The sequence below is a fragment of the Anomaloglossus baeobatrachus genome, chromosome 8 (assembly GCF_048569485.1).
Source record: "Anomaloglossus baeobatrachus isolate aAnoBae1 chromosome 8, aAnoBae1.hap1, whole genome shotgun sequence".
NCBI classification, from domain to species: domain Eukaryota; kingdom Metazoa; phylum Chordata; class Amphibia; order Anura; family Aromobatidae; genus Anomaloglossus; species Anomaloglossus baeobatrachus.
The window spans coordinates 212,149,578-212,173,557 of record NC_134360.1 but is presented as its reverse complement, the minus strand read 5'-3'; the positions used below and the strand labels follow the sequence as shown (position 1 = coordinate 212,173,557).

At 42.3% G+C, this 23,980-nt stretch overlaps 1 protein-coding gene across 4 annotated transcripts in view; it reads right to left on the bottom strand.

Moving 5' to 3' along the window:
- Positions 1-23,980, bottom strand: part of PAPPA2 (pappalysin 2) — a 324,687-nt gene that overhangs the window by 168,777 nt on the left and 131,930 nt on the right. For all 4 annotated transcript variants that reach the window (XM_075320150.1, XM_075320152.1, XM_075320151.1 and 1 more), the window contains exons 5-8: positions 11,618-11,911; positions 6,332-6,524; positions 5,485-5,606; positions 414-897 (exon numbers count right to left, since the gene is read on the bottom strand). In XM_075320150.1, coding sequence (XP_075176265.1) covers positions 414-897; positions 5,485-5,606; positions 6,332-6,524; positions 11,618-11,911 — 1,093 coding nt within the window. The remainder of the gene's footprint in view (positions 1-413; positions 898-5,484; positions 5,607-6,331; positions 6,525-11,617; positions 11,912-23,980) is intronic.

Genomic DNA, 23,980 nt, shown 5'->3' with positions numbered 1-23,980 from the left:
TAATTGCAATAATATTCTGGAAGAAATACTTAATTTTCAGGAACAATTAAGGAATGCATGCTTAGCTCCACTCATTGGAACATACAGAAGATGAGGCTCAATAGCAAGGAAAATGGGACCCCTTTAAGGTGCAACTTGATACCACCACATTGCAAACCACTTGTAACTGAACGTCTTGGTGCCACCATGCTATTTTCACTACTTGAATACATTTTCTACTTGTTTCCTAACATTTTAGTACCTTTAAGACCTCACCCCTTTGTAGTTTTTTCGCGGTCCTTTTTTTGGTGGGGGAAATCTCAAATGAACCATCTCTCTAATAACATACTGTGCAAGCAAAACCTGTTTACCAGTAGGAACAGTTTCCTTCCATGTAGACTCAACTCTTCTCCATTATTATTGGTTCTACTCACATGTCCTTGAAAGTGCGTTGAGTTCTCGTAACTTGGGTATTTCTCAAAAAAGGAGGGTTCCTGACTATTATGTATTTCACAGGTCTGCAGGTTGAGCAAAGAGGATCGTGAGACATGGACATAAGAAGAGCTGCATCTATCTCCATGCTTGCATCAAACGTATATACACGGACTCTTGAAACTTTTTGATCAGTGGTCAGTCTAATGGTCAATGGAGTATCACAAAAGGCTTCCATACTTCCCAGGTGTAAAGTTTGATTAAGTTCGGTAACTAACTCAATATTTGAGATGGGGTTAGGTATGTTTTGGGACAGGTAGGTTATCCATATGGTGAGTGCCTGAGGTCGAACCGGCTTTAAGAAATGGAGCTCCAGCATACATCCTTTAGGCTCATTACAGGGGACAGACATATTGGTAAACAAGTGAAATTCGGGGCTCCATGCCTGTAAGCTTGGCTGGCAGGGCTGGTCCACGTCTGGAGGGCCTGGATAAAAATACAGAACTCTGTGAACATAAGTCCCCTCATTTATGCATAGTAGATGATTAATAATACATAAAGTATGAATTTTGAACATGTTTAGCTTTTCTAAATTACTATTTTGAATTTTATAACATTTACTAGGAAAGAAGACAAAGGGGCAAAAACTGGGACAAAGGCTCAGGCTCTGTTCACACATTTAGTAGTCATTCATTTTTAAGAGATTCAGTATTTTAAAAAAAGGAAAATTGGAGCAAAACCAAATACAAAACAGAAACCAAAGTTTCTTATATTGAATAAGTATCTGCTACGTGATGTCTGTGCATCATTTAGGAAGACCTTTATCTGAGTTGCTGTCAATTTGCGATATTTGAGGCTGATAACTGATGAACTTATCCTCTGCAGCAGAGGATAGAAACCAAAGTTTGTTATATTGAATAAATACATCTTTAATCTGCTTCGTGATGTCTGTGCATCATTTAGGAAGACCTTTATCTGAGTTGCTGTCAATTTGCAATTTTTGAGTCTGGTAACTCATGAACTTATCCTCTGCAGCAGAGTACAGAAACCAAAGTTTCTTATATTTAGTAAATACTTCTTTAAAAAAAACAAACAGTTTAAAATTGGATACTTTGGTTTTAATTTTCCATCCGTTTTTGTTGTTTTTTTTCCTTTAATTTTTAATGTATGTATTTTCGCAAAAACAGTTAGCACATGGAAAGGAAGCAAACAGAAGGCATTTTTCAGTTGCCATCAAAATGAACGAATTCTGTAATTGGACATTTTATTTTTGCATTTATGATCCCAAAACAGTTCCAATGGAAATAACTAGGCCATGTGAAAAGAGTTTATGAAAGCTGAAGGATATTGGCACTTCTTGCATATTTATTGCTCCCCCAACCCTTGGTCTTGCGTAATTATAGAAGTCACTTGAAGATACCGTCAAAATGCAAAGACATTGGTGACACATTGGCTGAACAGGAATCCCTTTAAGGTGTTTACTGCCTTTTCTGGTTTTATCCATCAGGATCAGGTCATCAAAGCTACTGAAAACTCAAGGATTGACCAACTTCCCAATGCTTTCTGAGATAAATGTGAAAGCTTCAATTATGGCCCTTAGGACACATGCATTTAATTGAACCAATTCTATTTATCAGATTTAGTCTGGGTCCACAGTGGCTTTTATCTCTTAGATAACAAGCACATTGTACCACCTTATTATTTATTCACAGAACCTACATGACTGTCTTTACGGAATTATTGACCGATAATTCAGAAGCAGTCTGTTGTCACCAACGGAGTAACAAAAGGAAGGTGTTCTGCAGCCTTTAGGTTGTCGTCAACCTCTTCTCATGGACGTATCCCTCTCACTACATTACCCTAGATCACCAGGAATGTCATTATTAATCTCTTCATATTCCCAAGCTTTAATTTGAAATTTGGAACATTTCTGCAAATTTACGCAATGCACATCACAACTACAGACATGTATAGTATGTACAGCTCCCAGCAGAGTATCGTGAAATTTTGGGATATGTCTAGTCAAGGGCAAAGATTTTGAGATTCCTTTATGTTGGCATTTTTCTAGAAGGACAGTAAAAAATATGCTTAACCTGTCACCAGGATTTTCCCTTAGGTAGTTTGCTGGAAGAAAAAAAAGCGCACAATAGGGTCTTATCCAAGATTGACAGTAAGGAAAGAGTGTTGGAAAGGTTCACCTTGACAAGTTGTGTAAGTCACAACCAACTGAAAATGCTCACGGTATACGGTTGCAGCAGCCCCACGTGTATGACAGCAATAACCAAGGGAGAAAGAATAGTTATAGATGCCGCACTGCCGTGGTGAAAAAAAACATCCAGGAGTAGCACAAATAGTGATTTATTTCTCTACGTGTTTCGGAGAGATCCCTCTCCTTCTTCAGGAAAATCACATAACAAATATATGAAATGATAAAATGATAATGTGATATGTAACATGATAAAATATGTGATTTCCTGAAGAAGGAGAGGGATATTTCCGAAACGCATAGAGAAATAAATCCCTATTTCACTTACTCCTGGATGTTTCTTTTCATCACAGCAGTGCAGCATATATACCCATTCTTTCTCCCTTGCTTATTGCAGGATTTTCTTTAAAAGCTGTGGCCACCACCAGTGAGCCCTTATATACAGCATTCTAGAATACTGTATATAAGAACACAGGCCAATATGTATAACATAAAAAACATCTTTATTATCCTCACCTGTGGGGCACTCAGGTCCGATGGGCGTCAGTGGACTCAGTCCTGCGCCTCCTCTCCCTTCCATCGCCGTCCTCCTTCTTAGCTCTGTGTGAATGATGCGTCCTATATCATCCACACAGAGGCCTCCATTGCGCTCCTGCGCATGCGCACATTGATCTGCCCTGCTGAGGACAGAGCAAACTACTGTAATGCACAGGCATGAGGAAAAGCGAATGACTGCCCGCACATGTGCAATACAATACTTTGCTCTGCCGTCAGCATGTCAGATCAAAGTGCGCATGTGCAGGAGTGCAATGAAGGCCTCTGTGTGGATGATATAGCATGCGTCATCCACACGGGGCTGGAAAGGAGAACGGTTATCGCGCAAGCTGGAGGAGGTGCCGGACCAAGAGCAGCAACACCCATCGGACTGGATCGCCCCCTAAGTGAGTAAAATAAAATGTCTTTTTTACATTATACAGAACAGCCTGGGCTCTTATATACAGTATTCTAAAATGCTGTATATAAGAGCTCACTGGTGGTGGCCACAGGTTATAGGAGAAAATCCTGGTGACAGGTTACCTTTAAGGGTTATTATTTATTCTAGCCATTAAAGGATGTGGGTATGTTGGGAAAGGAGGAGCATATGATTTTTTTTTGCACAGGGGCACCGGGTTGACTGTCTGCTGCTGCTCACTTTTTAGTACTGTACTCATGCTACCATATCCATCTTTTGTACAGATGACCAAACATCAGGATTTTCCTATATAAACTAAAGCCAGTGCTCTACTGGTGCTATCATGCTGATTCTATACATACCTACAGTTGTGAGATCGGATGTATTGTTTCTGATATATAGGCAAGTAAAGCTTGAGAAATGCATAGTTATTTGATTGACAGAAGCTGCAGAATATCCAATAGGTGGGTCAGCTTTTGCTAGTTATTCCCGCCCCTGTCTCCCTGCCTGTCCTTCCTCCCCATCTCTGTTATTACAGGGGGATGAGTGAGGGAGGAAGGATAGGGGGAAGGAAGGGCAGGCAGACAGATAGGGGCGGGAATAACTAGCAAAACGTGACCCACCTATTGGATATTGTGTAGCTGCTATCAATCAAATAACAGTGCATTTCACCAACTTTACTTGCCTGTATTTCAGAAAGTATACATCCGATCTCAACACTAAAGGTATGTATAGAATCAGCATGATGGCATCAGTATAGCACTGGCTTTAGTTTATAAAGGAAAATCCTGGTGGTTGGTCCTCTTTAACCCTAGTCATCATAAGAACTCTGTCAGGGTGGTCGGTTGCTTTTCTAACCTATTATAATCCCCGTCTCACTAGCGTAAAACTAAGCTAAACATTTATCCTCGAAATGAGCTGCAACCGGACATCATCAGGGAAATTACACAGTATCAAATGCCAAGTCAATAATAAATATGACATTTCATATGACATTTCATGCAGATTTATTTTTTTTTTTTTTTAGAAAGCAAATAGACCGATCTGCACTCCACGTGATGAGTCAGGTTTCCTGGAAATCTAATTTGCTAAATAAATCTCAATATTATTCCATTAGCATTTGCAATTGTTTTCTATTTGGAGTATTGGATACAGTACTGAAAACCTTAACTTATTCTCTAGTGACTCAGTATGAGAAAATATTAAAATACCATAATGGCTTTAATCAGAAAAAGCCCGGCAAAGTAAGGTCAAAGGAAGAACTAAGAAGGACGAGACCAAAAGAATGAGATGATTGAAAATAATGGTCATAAGGCCTCATTCAGACGGCCGATTTTTTACGTACAAGTGCCATCCATGGTTTTCAGAGAACAATAGTCTCAATAATCCATGGTTTTCAGATAGCACTCATATGAGATTGTCTATGGATATTCATAATTTCATGATTTTTCACGGAAGATGAGAAAATCGTGGAGAATCGTGGTTCTCCACTTCTCATCTGAAACCTGCCCATTGAGCTGTCCCAAATTACAATAAAAGTATCTATAGTAAAAACAAAACGGTATCAATATAATAAACTTTAATTTTTTATATACTTTTCAATCCCTGGCTACAGCAGCTAGGGTTAGGGTTAGAACTTGGCTTAGGGTTAGAACTTGGTTTAGGGTTAGAACTTGGTTTAGGGTTAGAACTTGGTTTAGGGTTAGAACTTGGTTTAGGGTTAGAACTTGGTTTAGGGTTAGAACTTGGTTTAGGGTTAGAACTTGGTTTAGGGTTAGAACTTGGTTTAGGGTTAGAACTTGGTTTAGGGTTAGAACTTGGTTTAGGGTTAGAACTTGGGTTCGAAATAGTGCTGACAACCCACGCTGCACCACTATATATGTCCAATCATAGTAAAAGCACACAGAAGACATACCCACTGCCTCGTCAGGAGTCCAGTATCCAGAATTGTCACAGGTACGAGTAGAAGAGGCCTGATGTGCATACTGGAGGAAAGATCCATCAGCTGTGCAAACGTCACATAGAGATCCAGAATCCCTGTAAAAGAATAAAATAGTTATTTTCAACCAAGCAAAATGTAAGAAACAAACATAGAAAAATAAGGAAACTGTATCATTATGCCACTAACATTAGGCCAATAAAAGAAAACATTTTTTGCAGAATTTAAAACTAAGTTGCACGTCAAAGGCAAAAGGGTAAGGCAAAAGAATAGTCAGAGGGCAAAGTCCGAGCAAGGTCAGGCAATAAAGGACAGAATATGTCAAAGTCAGAGAAGCAATACAAACAAATAGTCCAAAGACAAAGTCTGAGGTCAGGCAACAAAGATCCGAGTAGCAGAATAATAAACAGTAGGTACACACAACCAGGCAAGGCTATGCCTGGCAATGCTCTGACCATTGTCAGCCAGCTAAATAGCCAGGTAATCATCCTGAACATGCGACACCTGGAGGAAACCCAGCAAACCTGGCCAAATTGGGCAGCTGGCCTGTCACTCACACTGACAGCTCAGCACGCCCCTGCCTCTGATTGGGTGGCTGAGCTGTCACTAACAATACTGACAGCCCAGCATGCCCCTGATTCAATAGGATGGCTGAGCTGCCACTCACTTTGTCCATAGGACACAAACCATAATGGGAAGTCTTCCAGCTCCCTCACAGATTAATGTATTTGCTATGAAGAACGAGTCTCTGCTCAGAGAGAGCATATAGAACAATTTAGTCAACTGCAAAATACATAACAGAGGCAAATTCCACTTCTATTACCTTTCATACAGTTCTCCACTGATAGGAGGCATCCATTGAATGGTGAGAAAGTCTGGACCCTGATTAATTACTGTTGGTGCCAAAGGGACAGGTGACGGCTTAGGCAATCTGGTCCATCCTTGATACTTCAGATCAAGGTAACAGTGCATTCGCGCAACCTGGTTTGGGGTAAAGCTGTTGGCGCAGTCATCATCTAATATTGAAAATGGAAGAGATAATGAAATTAACCGGTTGTTATTAGGTCAACATTCTACGATTGTCTTTAGACTTTACAAAAAGTTTACAACAATGAGAATCTCAAGACAATTCACTTTCATCTGTTAATAATATTTTATGTATTAACCAAAGTTGACTGGATTCTCAGGAACGTCTCATATTAAGTTTTATTCTCCCTACGGGCAGCTATAACAGTCACCGCTCACTATACAACTAAACATCCTACCCTGTACACAAACCGTAGATTAGACAGTCAGTGAAAGTGCAGGGGGAGTGATAACAGAGCACTCGCTGTATAATGAGTGCTGACTGTTTACTGCACACTGCACAGCCCTGATAACTGGAAGTGAGCAGCTGCAGGGATAATACAACTTTATTTTCTCCCTGTAGCTGCTGTTACAGTAGGCCAGCTGGACATGCTTAAGATTACCACTATGCCTGCAATTTTTTTTACCTTTCAGGTTCCCTTTAAAGTATTTTTTCTATGCTAAACTTATTTTTTCAGAATTTTAGACGATTAAAGAAAAAATTTAAAAAAAATTTGTCCCTGTTTATGGTAAAATAAATTGGAAACCTTGTAGTGTTCTTGCTGACAATGTAGATAATTTCTTATCAGTCATCTCATTACACCCAGGATTACAAGGAAAGGTAACACACACACACACACACATATATATGTATATTTTATATATAAAAACACAGGATCCAACTGTTCATAATAAGTGATAGCCATGGCCCAGCTTCCACAACACGCTCCCATGGAAGTCAATGATCCTTATCAGACTATAATTCCCTATAGTCCTCATGGCTCCTGAATATGTTTAATTGCTGTTAACAGCACCACGGGAAAGATGGCTGCTCCATAATCATACGTAGAAAATAGAATAAAAAAATCTATAATCAGCAAATACTGTACAAACATACTGTAAGGGAAGGGTAAGCTGGGGCCTTATCTTTCACATCCTCGACATCAGAGGAACACATAACACCATCAAAAAGTCAAATGATTTATGCAAATAATGGATACTTAACAAAAGGCTGATTTATTTACAAGTCTTCCAGTATGGAGGTACCAAATTTGATAATGCTTCAGAAAGAACGAGAACTTAATAACAAGACATGCTCAGCATTCTCCTGTTCCATGGTCTGCGGTATGCCAGGGTTTGCACTTGTACTCTGTTGTATACAGTCATAGCTCTATTCCTAGCCTTCCAAAAGCCAACCTCTCACTCTTGTCTATTCCCAGAGTTCCCACACACAAACTCTGGCCTTTTCTATTCACCTACCTCTCATATGGTCTTCTCTTGAGTGTTTTTACAATGACTTTGGGAAAGTGAGAAACCAGGACTCCTAAGCTGTCCCTCAAGCTAGGGGGTCCTCTGCCTTCCCTATTCTCAGGGATAGTTCAAATGGTCGAAAGGCCTGAATCTCCTTCCTGGCCCTGCTCCTGAGCAGTCCTGATCTAATTTGCCCTCCCCATTCCCCAGGGAGGGACGGGACAGGAGTGTGTTGAAACCACAGAATAAGACAGACAAGAGAACAAACAAAACTCTGTCACACAGCACATACACACACAAAATAAAACATTCAGGAGGAAAACGAGAGCAGGAAGAAAGTACAAAACAACAGGTAAACTCCACAACCTAACCAAGCAAAAGTAACACTAAACACAACTTTCCCCGGAGAGAGTCTAGGACACCACACTTCACAGACCAACAAAGAATGAAGTATAGCTGGCATGTGGAGAAGGATTCTAACAGTATAAATAGGAGTGGAGCAGATGTGATAGGTCTCCCCACAACAAGTGATTAAAGGAGGAACAGACCAGCAGAGATGAACACTTGCTAACTTGCCTATGAATTAGCACATAGCAGGTCGATGCCCGAGTCTGCCTGTGTTGATCCCAGACACCAGAGAAACCATCAAGCAGAGTTTCAGAATCTGCAATCTGAACTGAGTCCAAAGCAGCCATGAGAGTTGGCAAAGTTTGTGCAAAACTCCGTGTGACAAGTGTCTTTTTCTTACCAACCTTAGACTGACTACCTGGCTCTCCTATTTTATGTCGCCACTGCTTTTCTTCCAGCTATCAACTTGACTCCTTTACTATAGTCTCAGGATTAAAACTAAACCACTTTTTACTTTTGAGAAACTCCGACCTGCTCTCTGTATCATCCTCACTGTGAAGACTCACTGTCATGCTACTGGCTGTCAGTGTTTCCTGGAGTGTGGCCAAGGGGAGGGGCCCCCCTTCCGTGCCTCTTTCTCGGGATCACGGTGCCTTTATCTTCTGGGCACTTCCGTTCATGCGGTGCCGGTTATAATTCTGCTCTGCAGTGTGCCGTTGGTCCCTTGTAAGTTCTGATCCTGCCTACCATCCTGATTACATTCATCCTCCCTGTCTCCTATTATGACTGTGTCCGCTCCCCCTCCTCCTGTACTGCCTGTGTATGTTTACCCTGCCTTCCTTCCTGACTTTGCGTCCCCTCTGCTTTACGTCCTGACCGCCTCCGTTCCTCTCCGACTTCCATCCTCCCTCCTCTGTTTTTCCAGCCTCCTGTACTCCCTGCTATTAACTGCTCTCCCAGCTCCCGACTTCGGCTTGTCTATAAACTCTAGTTTCCGCATGCTCCCCCAGTCTTTGACATTCCCTCTTGGCTCCTGACTCGACCCTCCCTGGACTCTGTGTCCATCTGACCCCTAGTACCTCGTTGACCTCCTGGTTCTGACTCCGACCCGTACAACCAGCCACTTCTTCCACTGGGGAGACTCGTGCCCTCCAATAGAGGATTACTGTCAGTACTCTCCCCTACTGGTTTGTTAAGTCTATTGCCATCTAGTGGCGAATCCCTCTACCTAGCACTCTCCTGGTGTTCCAGATCCCCTGCTGGTTCATTAAACTCACTATCCTTTGCTGCTCCGGGGGCATGGTGGGGACCTTACTCTACTGACTCTACTTCAGCAAAACTTGGCCTACAGCTATGCATACCTTATTGGGATCCAGTTTTCATATCTTTTCTCTACCACTACTCCTCAAATTTTTGAGGCAAAATTCTTTTTTCCACCTTTTTCAGACAGTCAGGTGACTCATTGCCCGCAACTCAACGTTCCGTGCCACCAGTTGACACTGTCCTCATCAGCCACTCTTACAGTCATGCTATCATAGTGAGATCCGACACCAACTTTGCCAATTTGGCAAGTCATGGTTCATCGGTCTGGCTCGATTGGACAAAATAAGAGGATTTTGTCATATAGATTCATATTAGGTATGTTTGTGGCCCACAATAGTCTCGGCATCAACATAAAGGCATAGAAAATTGACTACACATTCTTCCTGTGTTCTTCCAAGACTAAAAAGAATATCAGTATCTGGCTTTAATTAGTAAAAGAAAAAAATATATAGGTGATATATTCTATTTAAATAATAGTGGTACTTAAAAGCATGTGGAAAACATAAAGACTTATAGCATAATTACTCATACTAACTAGGTCAGTCCGCACATGAAATATGTCCATGGTGTGTTCATTTCCACCAACCATGCAGGTAGATGATAAGAATTATGATATGACATGGCGGAACAGTTGGTGGTCTGCGCGCCATATGTGGAACCCAAGGCTTTTTCTGTGCAACTTCCCAAAATCTATATTTCATAGCTTCATTTTTTATAGCTCTCACGCCATGACCATAATGTTAACATATTTTATATAGAAGGTCTTTATCATATAACTACAGCTCTGATTTAATACATCTATATAAAAATACAATTGTAAATCGCAGCGGGAACGCTGTTCTGTCCCAAAAAATAAGACTAAGGGGCAGAGAATCGAGGGTTTGCAGAAAGCCGGGATTCAGTAATATCTAAATAACACAGCATGGCAAATTAAAATAGCTCAGTGAGGTAATGAAAACTATTATTGCTTGTTGTGTATCACTAATGGGAATCTGTAATGAAAGCATTTTTATTGTGTAATGTGTCACTGAATCTATGAAAATGTCATATAGTTCAATGATATAGTAAATAAAAGTGTCAGCTTTATTCTTTTTAAGCATCGTATTCATTTTGGATTTTTTTTCGCCTATGGATTCATTTAAAACCTGCAATTTAGTTTTTTTCTAAAGAAGCCTAAATAGGTTTTCCATTAACTTTTGTAAATGAAATCCTGATTGGTGATTGGATGACATAGCCTGTGTGTCACGGGGTACGTAATGACGAAACAGGGGCTCCCTTATCTCGGTGGTAGGCTTGATGGTAGCCAGGTCCGAGCCCCCAGCGTGATCCTGACTCCTGTCCGAGACCTGATCTTACTCCCCCTCTTCCCCACCCTTGGAGCGGGCCAGAGACCCAGTAACAAACCCCATACAGAAAAGACAAGGACAAGGGTACACACTGTACTCAATCACAAAGGGGAGACGATAAGTGTACAAGGGAATAATGAAATGGGTAGGGAATAAACTCACAACAAGGAAATGTTCCCACCACACAGAAAAGCAACTGTAGTTTATCATAAACGAAATAACCACTGAGACCAGGATCGCTGCAACTATGCTGAAGCTATCTTCAGCAATTTCCTACTACACTCCCCAGCCTTAAATAGGAAGAGACCAGTTGTGGATGGTAATTATCAACCCGACTCTCACAAGAGTTACACACTGTTCCAAAAAGGATTAACTCCTTCATAGCTGGGAGCAGTGGAACAACTCAGCTGACGCCCAGCAAAGCTGCGCACTTACGAGAGACCAGGTTGCTTATCGGACTCCGCAATGTGAACAGAGTTTGACGAGTTTGAGTTCGATGGCTGTCAGAAAATAGCTTAAAAAACATCAGGGTTATGGAAAACAGCTATATCTTTTTCACGGTTTTTCAAAAAAATAGCAGCCAACAGAAATGTGTCACAGCTGCATTGTGGGAGCTGCATCCTATTTTAACCATTTTATTCACAATTTTCACCCATAAAAGAATATTTATCAACCTACACTTTATGAATATAAACCATACTGAGCTTAACAAATATAAAGAGAAAAACAACATAAAAAAAAATATATATATATATTAAAAATAATTGCAGCCTCACCTGTGTAGCTCATGTAGTTATTATAAGGAGTTCCAGTGTAAAACATTGGCCCGCAGGTGTCATTTGTTGGGTCAGGATCTCGGCACAGCTTGTTTTTTGGAGTGGGCGAGGTGTCTGCACATAGGTCTCCGGTTTCCATGGAAGGTTCGATTTCACTGCATGGGTCATCACAGGATTCCCGTTCACTGACTCCTTTAAACACGTGATAAAGTCCCAGGGCATGACCCACCTCATGGATCATCGTGTTGGTGTGACCTGGCATTCCATAATAAGATGGGTTCAAGACTATGCCCCCTGCAAAAACAATGCATGTTTTTAAAAAATATATATATGCGAAACATTACCAATATTTGCTTTCAGATATATGGAATAAGAATAATTGGCTCCTTCGTTCTACAAAATAGGTGTCAATCTCGACACTACTTTTTCTGTGTGTATCTATTATCCATGATCTGATTTTACTGTTTTACACTGCTCTAACCAAGATGGCAAATGCCATAGACATAACTGTCACGGCGTGGACTAAGACCTCTTTCACATGTCCGTGTCTCCGGCACGTGCTTGGTTCGTTTCCTCATGTACCGGAGACACTGGCACACATAGACCCATTAAAATCAATGGGTCTGTGCTCACGTGCGTATTCTGCCATGGACCGTGTGTATGTGTGGAGCATACGTGTGCCTGTGTGCTCCACAACTAAACATGTCCGTTTTTCTCCGGCATCACAGGTGTCACACGGAACGCAAACGGACCACACGAAGGTGTTCCATGTGACACACACCGGAGAAAACACACGTGTCTGTAAAAAAAATAACAAAACTTTACTCACCTGCTAAAGCCTTCCTGTCTCTGCCGCTGATGTCACTTGCCTCTGACCGCCGCTCATTATGCTCATTGCATATTCACTTCACTGCGGGCCGGAAGCAGCAGTAGCAGGGAGTCGGCAGGACCGGAGACCGAAGATCAGCACAACGGACAGCTACGCCAGGGACAGGTGAGCAAAAAGTTCCCGTTCTCCGTGTGTTATCACAGATAACACACAGAGATCACACGTGTGCCATAAAAACGGCACACGGAGGACAATACGGACCTTTGACACGTCCGTGAAAAACGTGCGTGATTTTCACGGACGTGTGAAAGAGGCCTAAGGGAGAGTCCGACATGAGCCAAAACATACAACAACAAGGGTTACACCACAACAAACAAAAGGTACACCAAGGAAACTTTAACAACAGAGGGCCCTACGACTAATGAGAGGGAAGATAGACACCTTCTCCACTTACTTACCTCTGTATCCTACACTCCTAGCCAGTCACTATACAGGTTCCACACCTGTCGCCGAGCAGGAACCTGAAGCCCTGAAAACACCCTACAATTGTCCCTGGCTAGGGAGTGGGCAGGTAAGGGAAGCTAGCCCCACTGCTGCACTAGAACAACACACCAGGGAAGGAAGACAGACAGGAGGAAATACAACAACAGACTGCTGTAGTCAGCACCAAGACTACAGGAACTACAGCTTCTTTAACAGAGAGTTTCAGCAGCTCCTTCCACCTCCTGGCCAACCATCCAAATGGCAAAGAGAACTACTGGCACCCTCTGCTAGTAGGAGAGGGTATATAAAGATACTGGGAGTGCTCACAAACTGGAAACAGTTGAGCTGGCAATTGGGAATACAAAGATTAACCCTACAACTGTCAAAGGAAAGGAAAACAAGTTTAATATTGAGAGCCAAGAATGGAAAATGACTCTCAAGTCCTTGATATGTCACAAGTCTCATATAGCAGAGAGAGACAACCACAATACCTATTACGTTTATTTTTGAAAAATCACTATCCAATATTCCTTCAAATATGAGCAAAAACATACAGTAGGTGGTCGCGGTGTGACCTAATATGGAAATATGCAGTTTAATTCTGGCCATCGGGTCATAAGAAAGAAGCTAAGAAGAAGGGCAACTAAACTAGAGAAGAGAAATCTAACGGGAGACATGATCTATGTGTATAGTTAAATATGAAAAAATATGATGAAAATCTGTTCCATATAAAAGACAAGGTGGTCTGGAGAAAAAAGTGTAATCTCCAAAGACAACAAGTCGTCTTTACCATGAAAAGTGTAAATTTGTGAAATTAACTACGGTGCGTCAAGAGTTGGTCACAGCAAAAACACGTCATGTTTTCAGAAAAAAATAGCTGATTTCTTAGGACAAATAAATTATTGTTCGAATGTTGATCCGATCTGAACACAGGAAGAATTTTTTCTCTTTTTATAAAGGATACGTCACGTCCAACAAAAAATATTTCTTTTAAATGGTGTAAATGCTGCTGTGCTCCTGAATCTAGTGTTTTCTATCTGTTGCTCCCTCACCTGTCTGTTCCTGAAATATGACCCCTCTTTATTTTATATAAATCTAAAGCGGGCTTTACACGCTACAACGCTAATGTGAAGTCGTTGGGGTCACGGAATTGGTGACGCACATCCGGCCGCTGTAGCGATGCCGTTGCGTGTGACACCTATGAGCGATTTTGCATCGTCGTAAAAACGTGCAAAATTGCTCATCGGTGACATGGGGGTCCATTCTCGAATATCGTTGGAGCTGCAGGTACGAAGTAGTTCATTGCTCCTGCGGCAGCACACATCGCTCCGTGTGACACCGTAAGAACGAGGAAGCTCTCCTTACCTGCCGCCGGCCCCAATGCGGAAGGAACGAGGTGGGAGGGATGTTACGTCCCGCTCATCTCCGCCCCTCCGCTTCCATTGGGCGGCCGCTCAGTGACGTCGCTGTGACGCCACACGGACCGCCCCCTTAGAAAGGAGGTGGTTCGCTGGTCACAGCGACGTCGCAGGGCAGGTAAGTAGTGTGACGGGTCTGGCCGATGCTGTGCGACACGGGCAGCGATTTGCCCGTGTCGCACAACAGATGGGGGCGGGAACGCACGCTAGCAATATCGGTACCGATATCGCAGCGTGTTAGTAGCCTTAAGTCCTTTTTTGACACCTGGAAATGGTCTTTAAAAAGATCCCAACGGAGAAGAGTTGAGAATCGTGCACATGCTCGAGTTCCCCATTGACTTCCATTATCGTTCGTACACAAGTCTAGCCCGTCCAAGTATCCGACTCCTCATTATGAGAATCGAGCACCCGAGCATGGTAGTGCCCGCTCATCACTAGTTACAAGTACCGAGCACCCGAGCATGGTAGTGCCCGCTCATCACTAGTTACGAGTACCGAGCACCCAAGCATGGTAGTGCCCGCTCATCACTAGTTACGAGTACCGAGCACCCAAGCATGGTAGTGCCCGCTCATCACTAGTTACGAGAATCGAGCACCTGAGCATGATAGTGCCTGCTCATCACTACTTACGAGTACTGAGCACCAGAGCATGGCAGTGCCCGCTCATCACTAATTACAAGTACCGAGCACTCGAGCATGGCAGTGCCCCCTCATCACTAGTTACGAGTACCGAGCACCTGAGTATGGTAGTTACCGCTCATCACTAGTTACAAGTACCGAGCACCCGAGCATGGCAGTGCCTGCTCATCACTAGTTACGAGTACCTGAGCATGGTAGTGCCCACTCATCACTAGTTACAAGTACCGAGCACCTGAGTATGTTAGTGCTCGCTCATAACTAGTTACAAGTGCAGAGCACCCAAGCATGATAGTGTCCGCTCATCACTAGTTACAAGTACAGAGCACCTGAGTATGATAGTGTCCGCTCATCACTAGTTACAAGTACAGAGTACCTGAGTATGATAGTGTCTGCTCATCACTAGTTACAAGTACAGAGTACCTGAGCATGGTAGTGCCCGCTCATCACTAGTTACGAGTACCGAGCACCTGAGCATGGTAGTGTCCGCTCATCACTAGTTACGACTACCGGGCACCCGAGCATGGTAGTGCTCACTCATCACTAGTTACGAGTACAGAGCACCTGAGCATGGTAACTCTTGCTCATGAAAACTAGTTTTACATACATAGAAGAGGTGGCCATATTTCAGGAACAAGAGGTGTACGAATGAAAAATCAATGGTAGAATTAGTAGAACAGTAACATATATAGAGTCAAAATCATGTTTTCTTTATGGCAAATGACTGGAGATGGGCGGATCAATCCATTCCATCAGCCAGGTCAGTAATCTCTGACCGCAAGACTGGATCTCTGGCATGAGTTTTCATTAGTCAGGATTGGCGCAATCCAATCTGTGTATCACTACGCAATTATGACATCTATCCAGTCCTGGTTAATCGAAGTAGTCAGAGCACTGACACGACGGAGAACATTTACTTTAGTGGCGCAACTTGCTAAGAAGTGTACTCCAGTCCTTGACTGGAGAACTGTTTCTGGTGAGGCACACAGAGGTGCAAGCCAGTTATAATATGTACCTATGTATTTAAGTGGTGAGTGCTTATTATTCAATTTTACTTGCGTATGCCCGCAAAGGTTCAGATAAAGCTTTTCCCTAGAAGTATCCCAGTGGAGAAGTAGCAGTCTCTACACCCTGACCTCGGTCAGGTGAAGCCAACCCTATCTCTCTCGCGCTCTCAGAGATTCCTTCCAGAGGCATCACAACCTCCACAAACTGTCCCGGTCAGGACAAGCAAATTATCTCTGTCTTAGAGGTTCCGTCCAGGGGCTTAGCAGCTTCCAAACACTGACCATGTGTCAAACAAACAGACACCATTATAACATTTGAAACACATCCATGGGGGGAGGTATGTGGATAGTCAGACATAACCTAATGAGTCTCATGTGTGAATGTATTTACTGTAAGCCCTAAAGACTTAAATACAGTAAAGAAACATAAAATCCTTGTAATAGAACCTAGAACAAAAGTTGAATGAACTTCTAGAAGAAAAACTGTGTTGAACTTCTTCTCATTGACATTATGGTCACAAATGACAGACACCATTATAACAACTGAGACACTTTCATGGGTGGAGGTATGTGGGTAGCCAGATATGCGTCAATGAATCTCATAGTACTACAGGTACCAGACTCACCATCTTACACAAATAATATACGCTTAAAAGTGTAATTATTATGAGGTTAACAACAATATCAGTAGCTTAATAGTTATAGCTGTGACTAGTGGCAAGTCTGCTGGACTTTTGTGGCGACTTAGGGTGTCAGAGTGTGGAAAATCCACTAGTTGTCATGGAGTATTTAATAACGGAACAGGTACCCCTAGGCTGGCCATCAGACTATAGTCCCTCTGCTGTCACTTATCTCGAAGGTAGGTTTCATGGTAAAGAGGTTTGAGCCCCCAGTGCTACCCTAACTCCTGTCCGAGCCCCGATCTTACTCCCCTTCCCCCACACCCTCAGGGTGGGCTGAAAAATAGAAAGACAAAACCTCACAAAGCTACACCGACAAGGGAGAATGGAAACATGTACACACAGCACTCAAAACACACAGGAGAGACAATATGTGTACTGGGAAACAATAGAAAAGAGGGGGAAGTAACGCATAACAGAAGAACACTCACACCACTCAGAAGCGCAACACAGATCACCATAAAGACGAAAATCACCAAGACCGGGATCACTGAAGCGAAAACTGAAGCTATCATTGGCACATAAAGGAAGAGAGCCATGCTTTAAATAGGGAGGTGGATTTCCTGATGAAGAAGTGGGGTACACTTTGAAATGCGTTGAATTAAACCACCGTGCATTATACTTCTCTTGGACGTGTGTCGTATCTCCAGCATCGCAGTGGTAGATCCACATTTTACAGTGTTCCTGAGCAGCCTTTGGGCTTAAATAGGGAGGAGATAGTTGCAGGAGGCAATTACAGTAGTAACCTGAGCTCTTAGGTCCTGCTCACAAGTCTGCAAGAATTAACTCCTGTAGAACTGAAGACAAGTGAACCTGAACCAGCCGACGTCAATACAGAAGCCTCAGGTTATTTGTCAGACTCTGTGGTGTGAACAGAGTCTGATGACGCCGTGCCAGCAGGTTTATGCAAATCCGGACATCGCATGACACTAGTACTCTGATTTGCCAGTACAACCATAGCTAGTCAAGCCCGATAATGACTTATCAAAATGAAAAACAAACACGAGGAAATCAAAGGCTAATATAATTGTATATATGTATCTGTAGCACCCAGGGGGCAGGGGGTAGTCAGGTATAGGTCTCGTACCTGCTTTACTCGTCACTGAGCCGATGTGGTGGTCTGAGATGTCGCGGTGAGCTGCCAGACTTCGTGCCCTGAGGTGTACACCAATAAGGAGGGAGGATGATGGGGGTTGTAATAGGATGATTGTCGTGACGCCACCTGTGGTACGCGGCCAGAGTTCAACCGCCGCTGCCGTTGCTGCCCCGGGGGGATGGCAATAGCAGCCGAAGATGGTATCACTTCCAACGGGCTGCGGGAAGGATGATGATGGGAGTAGTGATGGTGATGGCCCTTGGCGCCGGTAATAAGAGTCCGAGTCAAATGCTGCGGTTCCAGATGTCTTTACTCACTCTTTGTGCTGCTTGCCCGGGTAGTACTGGTCACCCGAAGTGATGTGCCCCGTCAACCTCGGATAAGTTAGAAGCAGTCACCGGTGTTTGAAAGAAGAAAGTCCTTTTTCAGAGTTGCCCTTCCAGCCATGAGGAACCTGGTCTGAGCGCTCCGCTCCAAGCCGCAGGCCCCGCGAAGTGAAGAGAAGAAAGTGGTGATGGTGTGGTGTCCCGGGTAGACTGACTGAAGATTGTGTGAGTTTGCTCCTACTTCTACCCCCAGTGGAGCCCACTCCCCAAGTGGCTGGCTTCAGTGACTGGGGAAGTCCCATGCTTCGTGATGGCCACCCCCCTATCTACCCTGAGCCATCCCCCCCGTGAGAAGGTTCCTAAGCTGTATATAAAGTGTGAATGTGGAACACCGGTTATTAACCCCCTCCTTACGCAAGGCAAATATTGCATCTTAAATAAAGTGCAATACTCTGTGGCGACTGGAGACTCAGGGGCGCCACGTATGGTCAAAAAGTTTTAAAATATGTGAAATTATTTATTAGAAGCCCGATAGACTTAAATACAGTAAAGAAACATAAAATCATTTTAACAGAAACTAGAAGAAAAGATGAAAGAAGTTCTAGAAGAAAAAACGTGTGCAACTTCTTAACTTGACAGTATGGTCACAAATTGCAGAGCAAGCTAGAGCTGACCAGTATCCTAATAAATATAGATAGGGACACTACATATGACATTGAAGCTTCATGTGCTTTAAACCTGAAACATCCTGATGGTCATTTAGTGCAATACAAAGCGACTTTTAACCACAATGAAATGCTTAATGTCTCGAGCATCCATCCCTCTTGATGTAATTAAATTGGCTCTACATTGTCCACTGATCTGGTCATATTCCAGTAACTTCCCTTCCAGCTGTAATTACAGAAGAGTCAGTGTTTTTTTTCTTTTTTTTTTAGAAGTGTGAAATTAAATAGCGTGTCTATAATTTAAATAGGGACATTTCCAAAAGAAGACTGAATAATACAAAGAAATAAATCAACGGGCACTTAGAAAACCATTACTTATTAGAGGATGAAATTTACCCATTACTTAAAGAAACAGTGTTTTGTTTTGGCCGTTATCTCGCCTGCCAAGAAGTTTCTGTTACTTTTTATTTAAAATAAGAAGGAACAAAGTTGCATAAAGCGATTGCTATGTAATTAATATGTCTGGCACTTAAAAGAAGGAGCCCGGCTAAATTAACATCTGATGAAAGACTTGCTATTGCGCACCAGACTAGCAAACTGATATATACACTGCGATGGAGCCGGCAAAAACCAGGATTTAAAGCAAATAAATATATTTGACTGGTAACTATGGACAATGGATGCTGTGTTTGTGTGGTCCAAAATAGCCATTGTACGCTATGATTAAAATGTCATTCCATTTAATATTAAAAGCCATACTGCATTAAATCAACCATGGGGTGGTTGGAAGATACGGAGAAAATGCAAAAGACCCAGCTCATAGGAGTACTCTTCATGAACTACACTGTGTGTAGAATTATTAGGCAAATGACTATTTTGATCACATGATACTTGTTATACATGTTGTCATACTCCAAGCTGTATAGGCTGAGAGCCAACTACCAATCAAGTAAATCAGGTGATGTGCATCTCTGTAATAAGGAGGGGTGTGGTGTAATGACATCAACACCCTATATAAGGTGTGCTTAATTATTAGGCAACTTTATTTCCTTTGGCAAAATGGGTCAGAAGAGAGATTTGACGGGCTCTGAAAAGTCCAAAATTGTGAGATGTCTTGCAGAGGGATGCAGCAGTCTTGAAATTGCCAAACTTTTGAAGCGTAATCACCGAACAATCAAGCGTTTCATGGCAAATAGCCAACAGGCTCGCAAGAAGTGTGTTGGGAAAAAAAGATGCAAAATAACTGCCCATGAATTGAGGAAAATCAAGCGTGAAGCTGCCAAGATGCCATTTGCCACCAGTTTGGCCATATTTCAGAGCTGCAAAATTACCGGAGTATCAAAAAGCACAAGGTGTGCCATACTCAGGGACATGGCCAAGGTAAGGAAGGCTGAAAAACCACCACCTCTGAACAAGAAACATAAGATAAAACATCAAGACTGGGCCAAGAAATATCTTAAGACTGATTTTTCAAAGGTTTTATGGACTGATGAAATGAGAGTGACTGTTGATGGGCCAGATGGATGGGCCAGAGGCTGGATCAGTAAAGGGCAGAGAGCTCCACTCCGACTCAGACACCAGCAAGGTGGAGGTGGGGACTGGTATGGCTGGTATCGTCAAAGATGAACTTGTGTGACCTTTTCGGGTTGAGGATGGAGTGAAGCTCAACTCCCAGACCTACTGCCAGTTTTTGGAAGACGTCTTCAAGCAGTGGTACAGGAAGAAGTCGGTATCATTCAAGAAAAACATGATTTTCATGCAGGACAATGCTCCATCACATGCATCCAACTACTCCACAGCGTGGCTGGCCTGTAAAGGTCTAAAAGACAAAAAAATAATGACATGGCCCCCTTGTTCACCTGATCTGAACCCCATAGAGAACCTGTGGTCCCTCATAAAATGTGAGATATACAGGGAGGGAAAACAGTCCACCTCTCAGAACAGTGTCTGGGGGCCGTGGTGGCTGCTGCACGCAATGTTGATTGTAAACAGATCAAGCAACTGACAGAATCTATGGATGGTAGGCTGTTGAGTGTCATCATAAAGAAAGGTGGCTATATGGGTCACTAATTTTTTGGAGTTTTGTTTTTGCATGTCAGAAATGTTTATTTCTTAATTTTGCGCAGTTTATATTGGTTTACCTGGTGAAAATAAACAAGTTAGATGAGAATATATTTGGTTTTTATAAAGTTGCCTAATTATTCTGCACGTTAATAGTTAAATGCACAAACAGATATCCTCCTAAGATAGCCAAATAAAAAAAAAAAACATTCCAACTTCTAAAACGTAAAGCTTTGATATTTATGAGTCTTTTGGGTTGATTGAGAACATAGTTGTTGATCAATAATAAAAAAATCCTCTAAAATACAACTTGCCTAATAATTCTGCACATGGTGTATGCACCTGAAGAAGAATCACTTATAGTGAAGCAACTCAACATATTAACATTTACCCAAAGCAATAATTTGCGGTGCTGTTGCATTGATGGGAAAATGGAGCGCTGTACTCTGCTCTCTCCAACAGTGCTATAAACAATCAATGGAGCATCAGGGTTCCGTTTTGGGGATCAGTGGGGATCGCAGCATAAAGTTGACAACGTTGTCATGTAACCAGTACATAGGTGATAAGATGAAGAGTTAAGAATAATCCTTTAAGCAGATGAACGAAGGACGATCCTCATTCCATTGGCTATGAAACTAATCTGTGGGCTGCCATTAACCCCTTATTACCCCGATTGCCACCACACCAGGGCATTCAGGAAGAGACAGGTAAAGTGCTGGGATTGTAACAACTAATGGATCCAGGCGGCTATTTTTAGCTATTGGGCTTTATCTTGGCTGGATATCCAAATGGGGGGGGACCTGCACAGTTTATTTTAATTACTTATTTAAATAATTAAAAAAAAAAGCTGTATGCGGTTCCTCTTAGTTTGATACACAGCCAAAATAAGCACATGGCTGGTGGCTGCAGCCTGTAGCCATTTGCTTTATCTGTGCTGGTGATCATCACATGGGGGGACCATACACACTTTTTTAATTTGTTTATTTATTTTTATACCACAATATAAGTGCATAGCGCCTGTGACTGGAAGCAGTCATCTGATATGCTGTCACTTAGGGTGCGGGTGCATCTGACTGCAACCAATCGCAGGAAAAAAGAATGAAAGTCTATCACCAAAATCCTTAAAAAATCATAGCTTGTTCTTTATTGAAACATAATGCCTATGAGTAAGGAGTTTTTCCAAAACGCGCAAGGCCTATGTGGTCCACATCATGGGTAAACACGTTTTTAATTTTCTTTATGTGATGTTTCAATAAAGAAGAAACTATAATTTTTTAAGAATTTTGGTGCTGGATTTTCCTCCTTTTTTCCTACTTGATATGGTTGCCAAGTCAATTCCGTGCACCTGTGCGTCTGCTGGAATTGATGGTGAGCTTCCTCTACCTCTTTTTTTCTCTTTATTCAAACAATCACAGACGCTGGTGGGAGGGAAAAGAAGTACATATGCATGAAGGCTTATGCGCGGTCCCGGAAGTGAATGGGTGGCTGCAGGACCAGTTACAGCTGACCCGGGGGCCTTGGTAAGTACAACCCGCTTGCTCCTATTCCATCTACTACCATTTTTAATTGCTAGGTTCTGGTCCCTATAGACTTATATGGGGACCAGAATCTGGCCAAATACCCGGGATCAATCATGGACGGGAACTAGATTTTTTTTAAAACCCGGTTAGGTCCACCGGTCCCAGTTATCTGCGAGTCCGCCCATCACAACTTGCTGTGAGTAATACTTAATTATTGGAGGATATTATCCTCTTTTTGTTGCTATTTTTATATTTAGTGTAGGGACCTACAAGCATGAGGTCCCGTGACGAGGGTTGTAGGCTTAGGTTTTATGGCCATAAATACCAAAAAAAAACCTCATATTTTTTTGTTTGTACAGGATACAGCCAGGCCACTTTCTGTTGAGCCTTGCATTGTAGAGTCTCTGTCCGTGCATGATACACAGGTGAGGTACAGCTTGGCAGCCCGCCTGATCTAATAGTATGGGCGTCACCTAATAGGCTGCGGGTTTGTGATTGTGTTATCTGCATGTGTGAACAGCGCTCTATGCAAGCCACTAGTGTGCAGTTTTATCATCTAGCATTCGCCCCCCTCCATTCCATGGAGGTGTGTGTGATTTGCTTCTCCTGCACCTGTGATGCTTCCACTTTAGTGGGGGTTTAGCTGTATCCTGGTAGAGCACTAGTCTTTGGCCTGGGCGATGTACACACTGCAGCCCAACTTGCTGTGAGTAGTCCGCCCATCACTAGTCTGAAGCATAATTACCTATACAACGATAAATTTATTAAGATTTAGTGATGTCCTCGTGAAGGAAGTACCACCATCTCGTTTTACGGTTTCTAAGTTAGATTGAGTTTACATGTCATCAATCATCAATTTGAAATGGATCTAATATACAAAAAACTGGATCAGTTTCAAACGTATGCACTAAAAATTGATCTATTTACATTGAGTTCAATGGTTTAACATAAGGATCCAGAACCGATCAATTGATTGAGCGCATAAAAAAATTGTCCCGAGTTTCATCGAGAACAAAAAACGGCAATTTTCATTTCAATCATAATCTGTTTTTATACATCAGCAATTATTCAAATTTACAAAACCAAATATAGTTTCCTATGTTAAAGAATTTCAATGTGTCTATGAAAATCAGCTGCTATATAGTTTATCAAAAAACAAAAATACAGTTGTGTGGCTTGTTTGGCAATCCTACTCATCAGGAACCACAGTATGATCATCATAGCCCAATTACCTATTGACAAAGGCTTTGCTGTATTTTAAAGCACACCAGTCACTAGGATTTTCCTATATAGCCTAAAGCCAGTGTTATACATGCTGATTCTATACACACCTTTAGTTGTCAGCTAGGATATATAGGTTTTGAAACACAAGCAAGTAAAGTTTGTAAAATGAGCAGTATTTTATGTGGCAGCAACTGCTGATCAGCTGATTGCCGGGGTGGGTATTCATAGTGATTCCTGCCCCCTGCCTGTCCGTCCTCCCTGTTATTTATGTTAATTCTATTATAGAATAATTTTACTAAGTGACTAGAAGGACCTGTGCTGATGTCAAACCCATGTGACTAGAAGGGGCGAGGCCTCAGGCAACAGAAAAATAATGTTGCTTCCTGGTATCAGCTATGTTGGCTGAGGCCCCAACCCT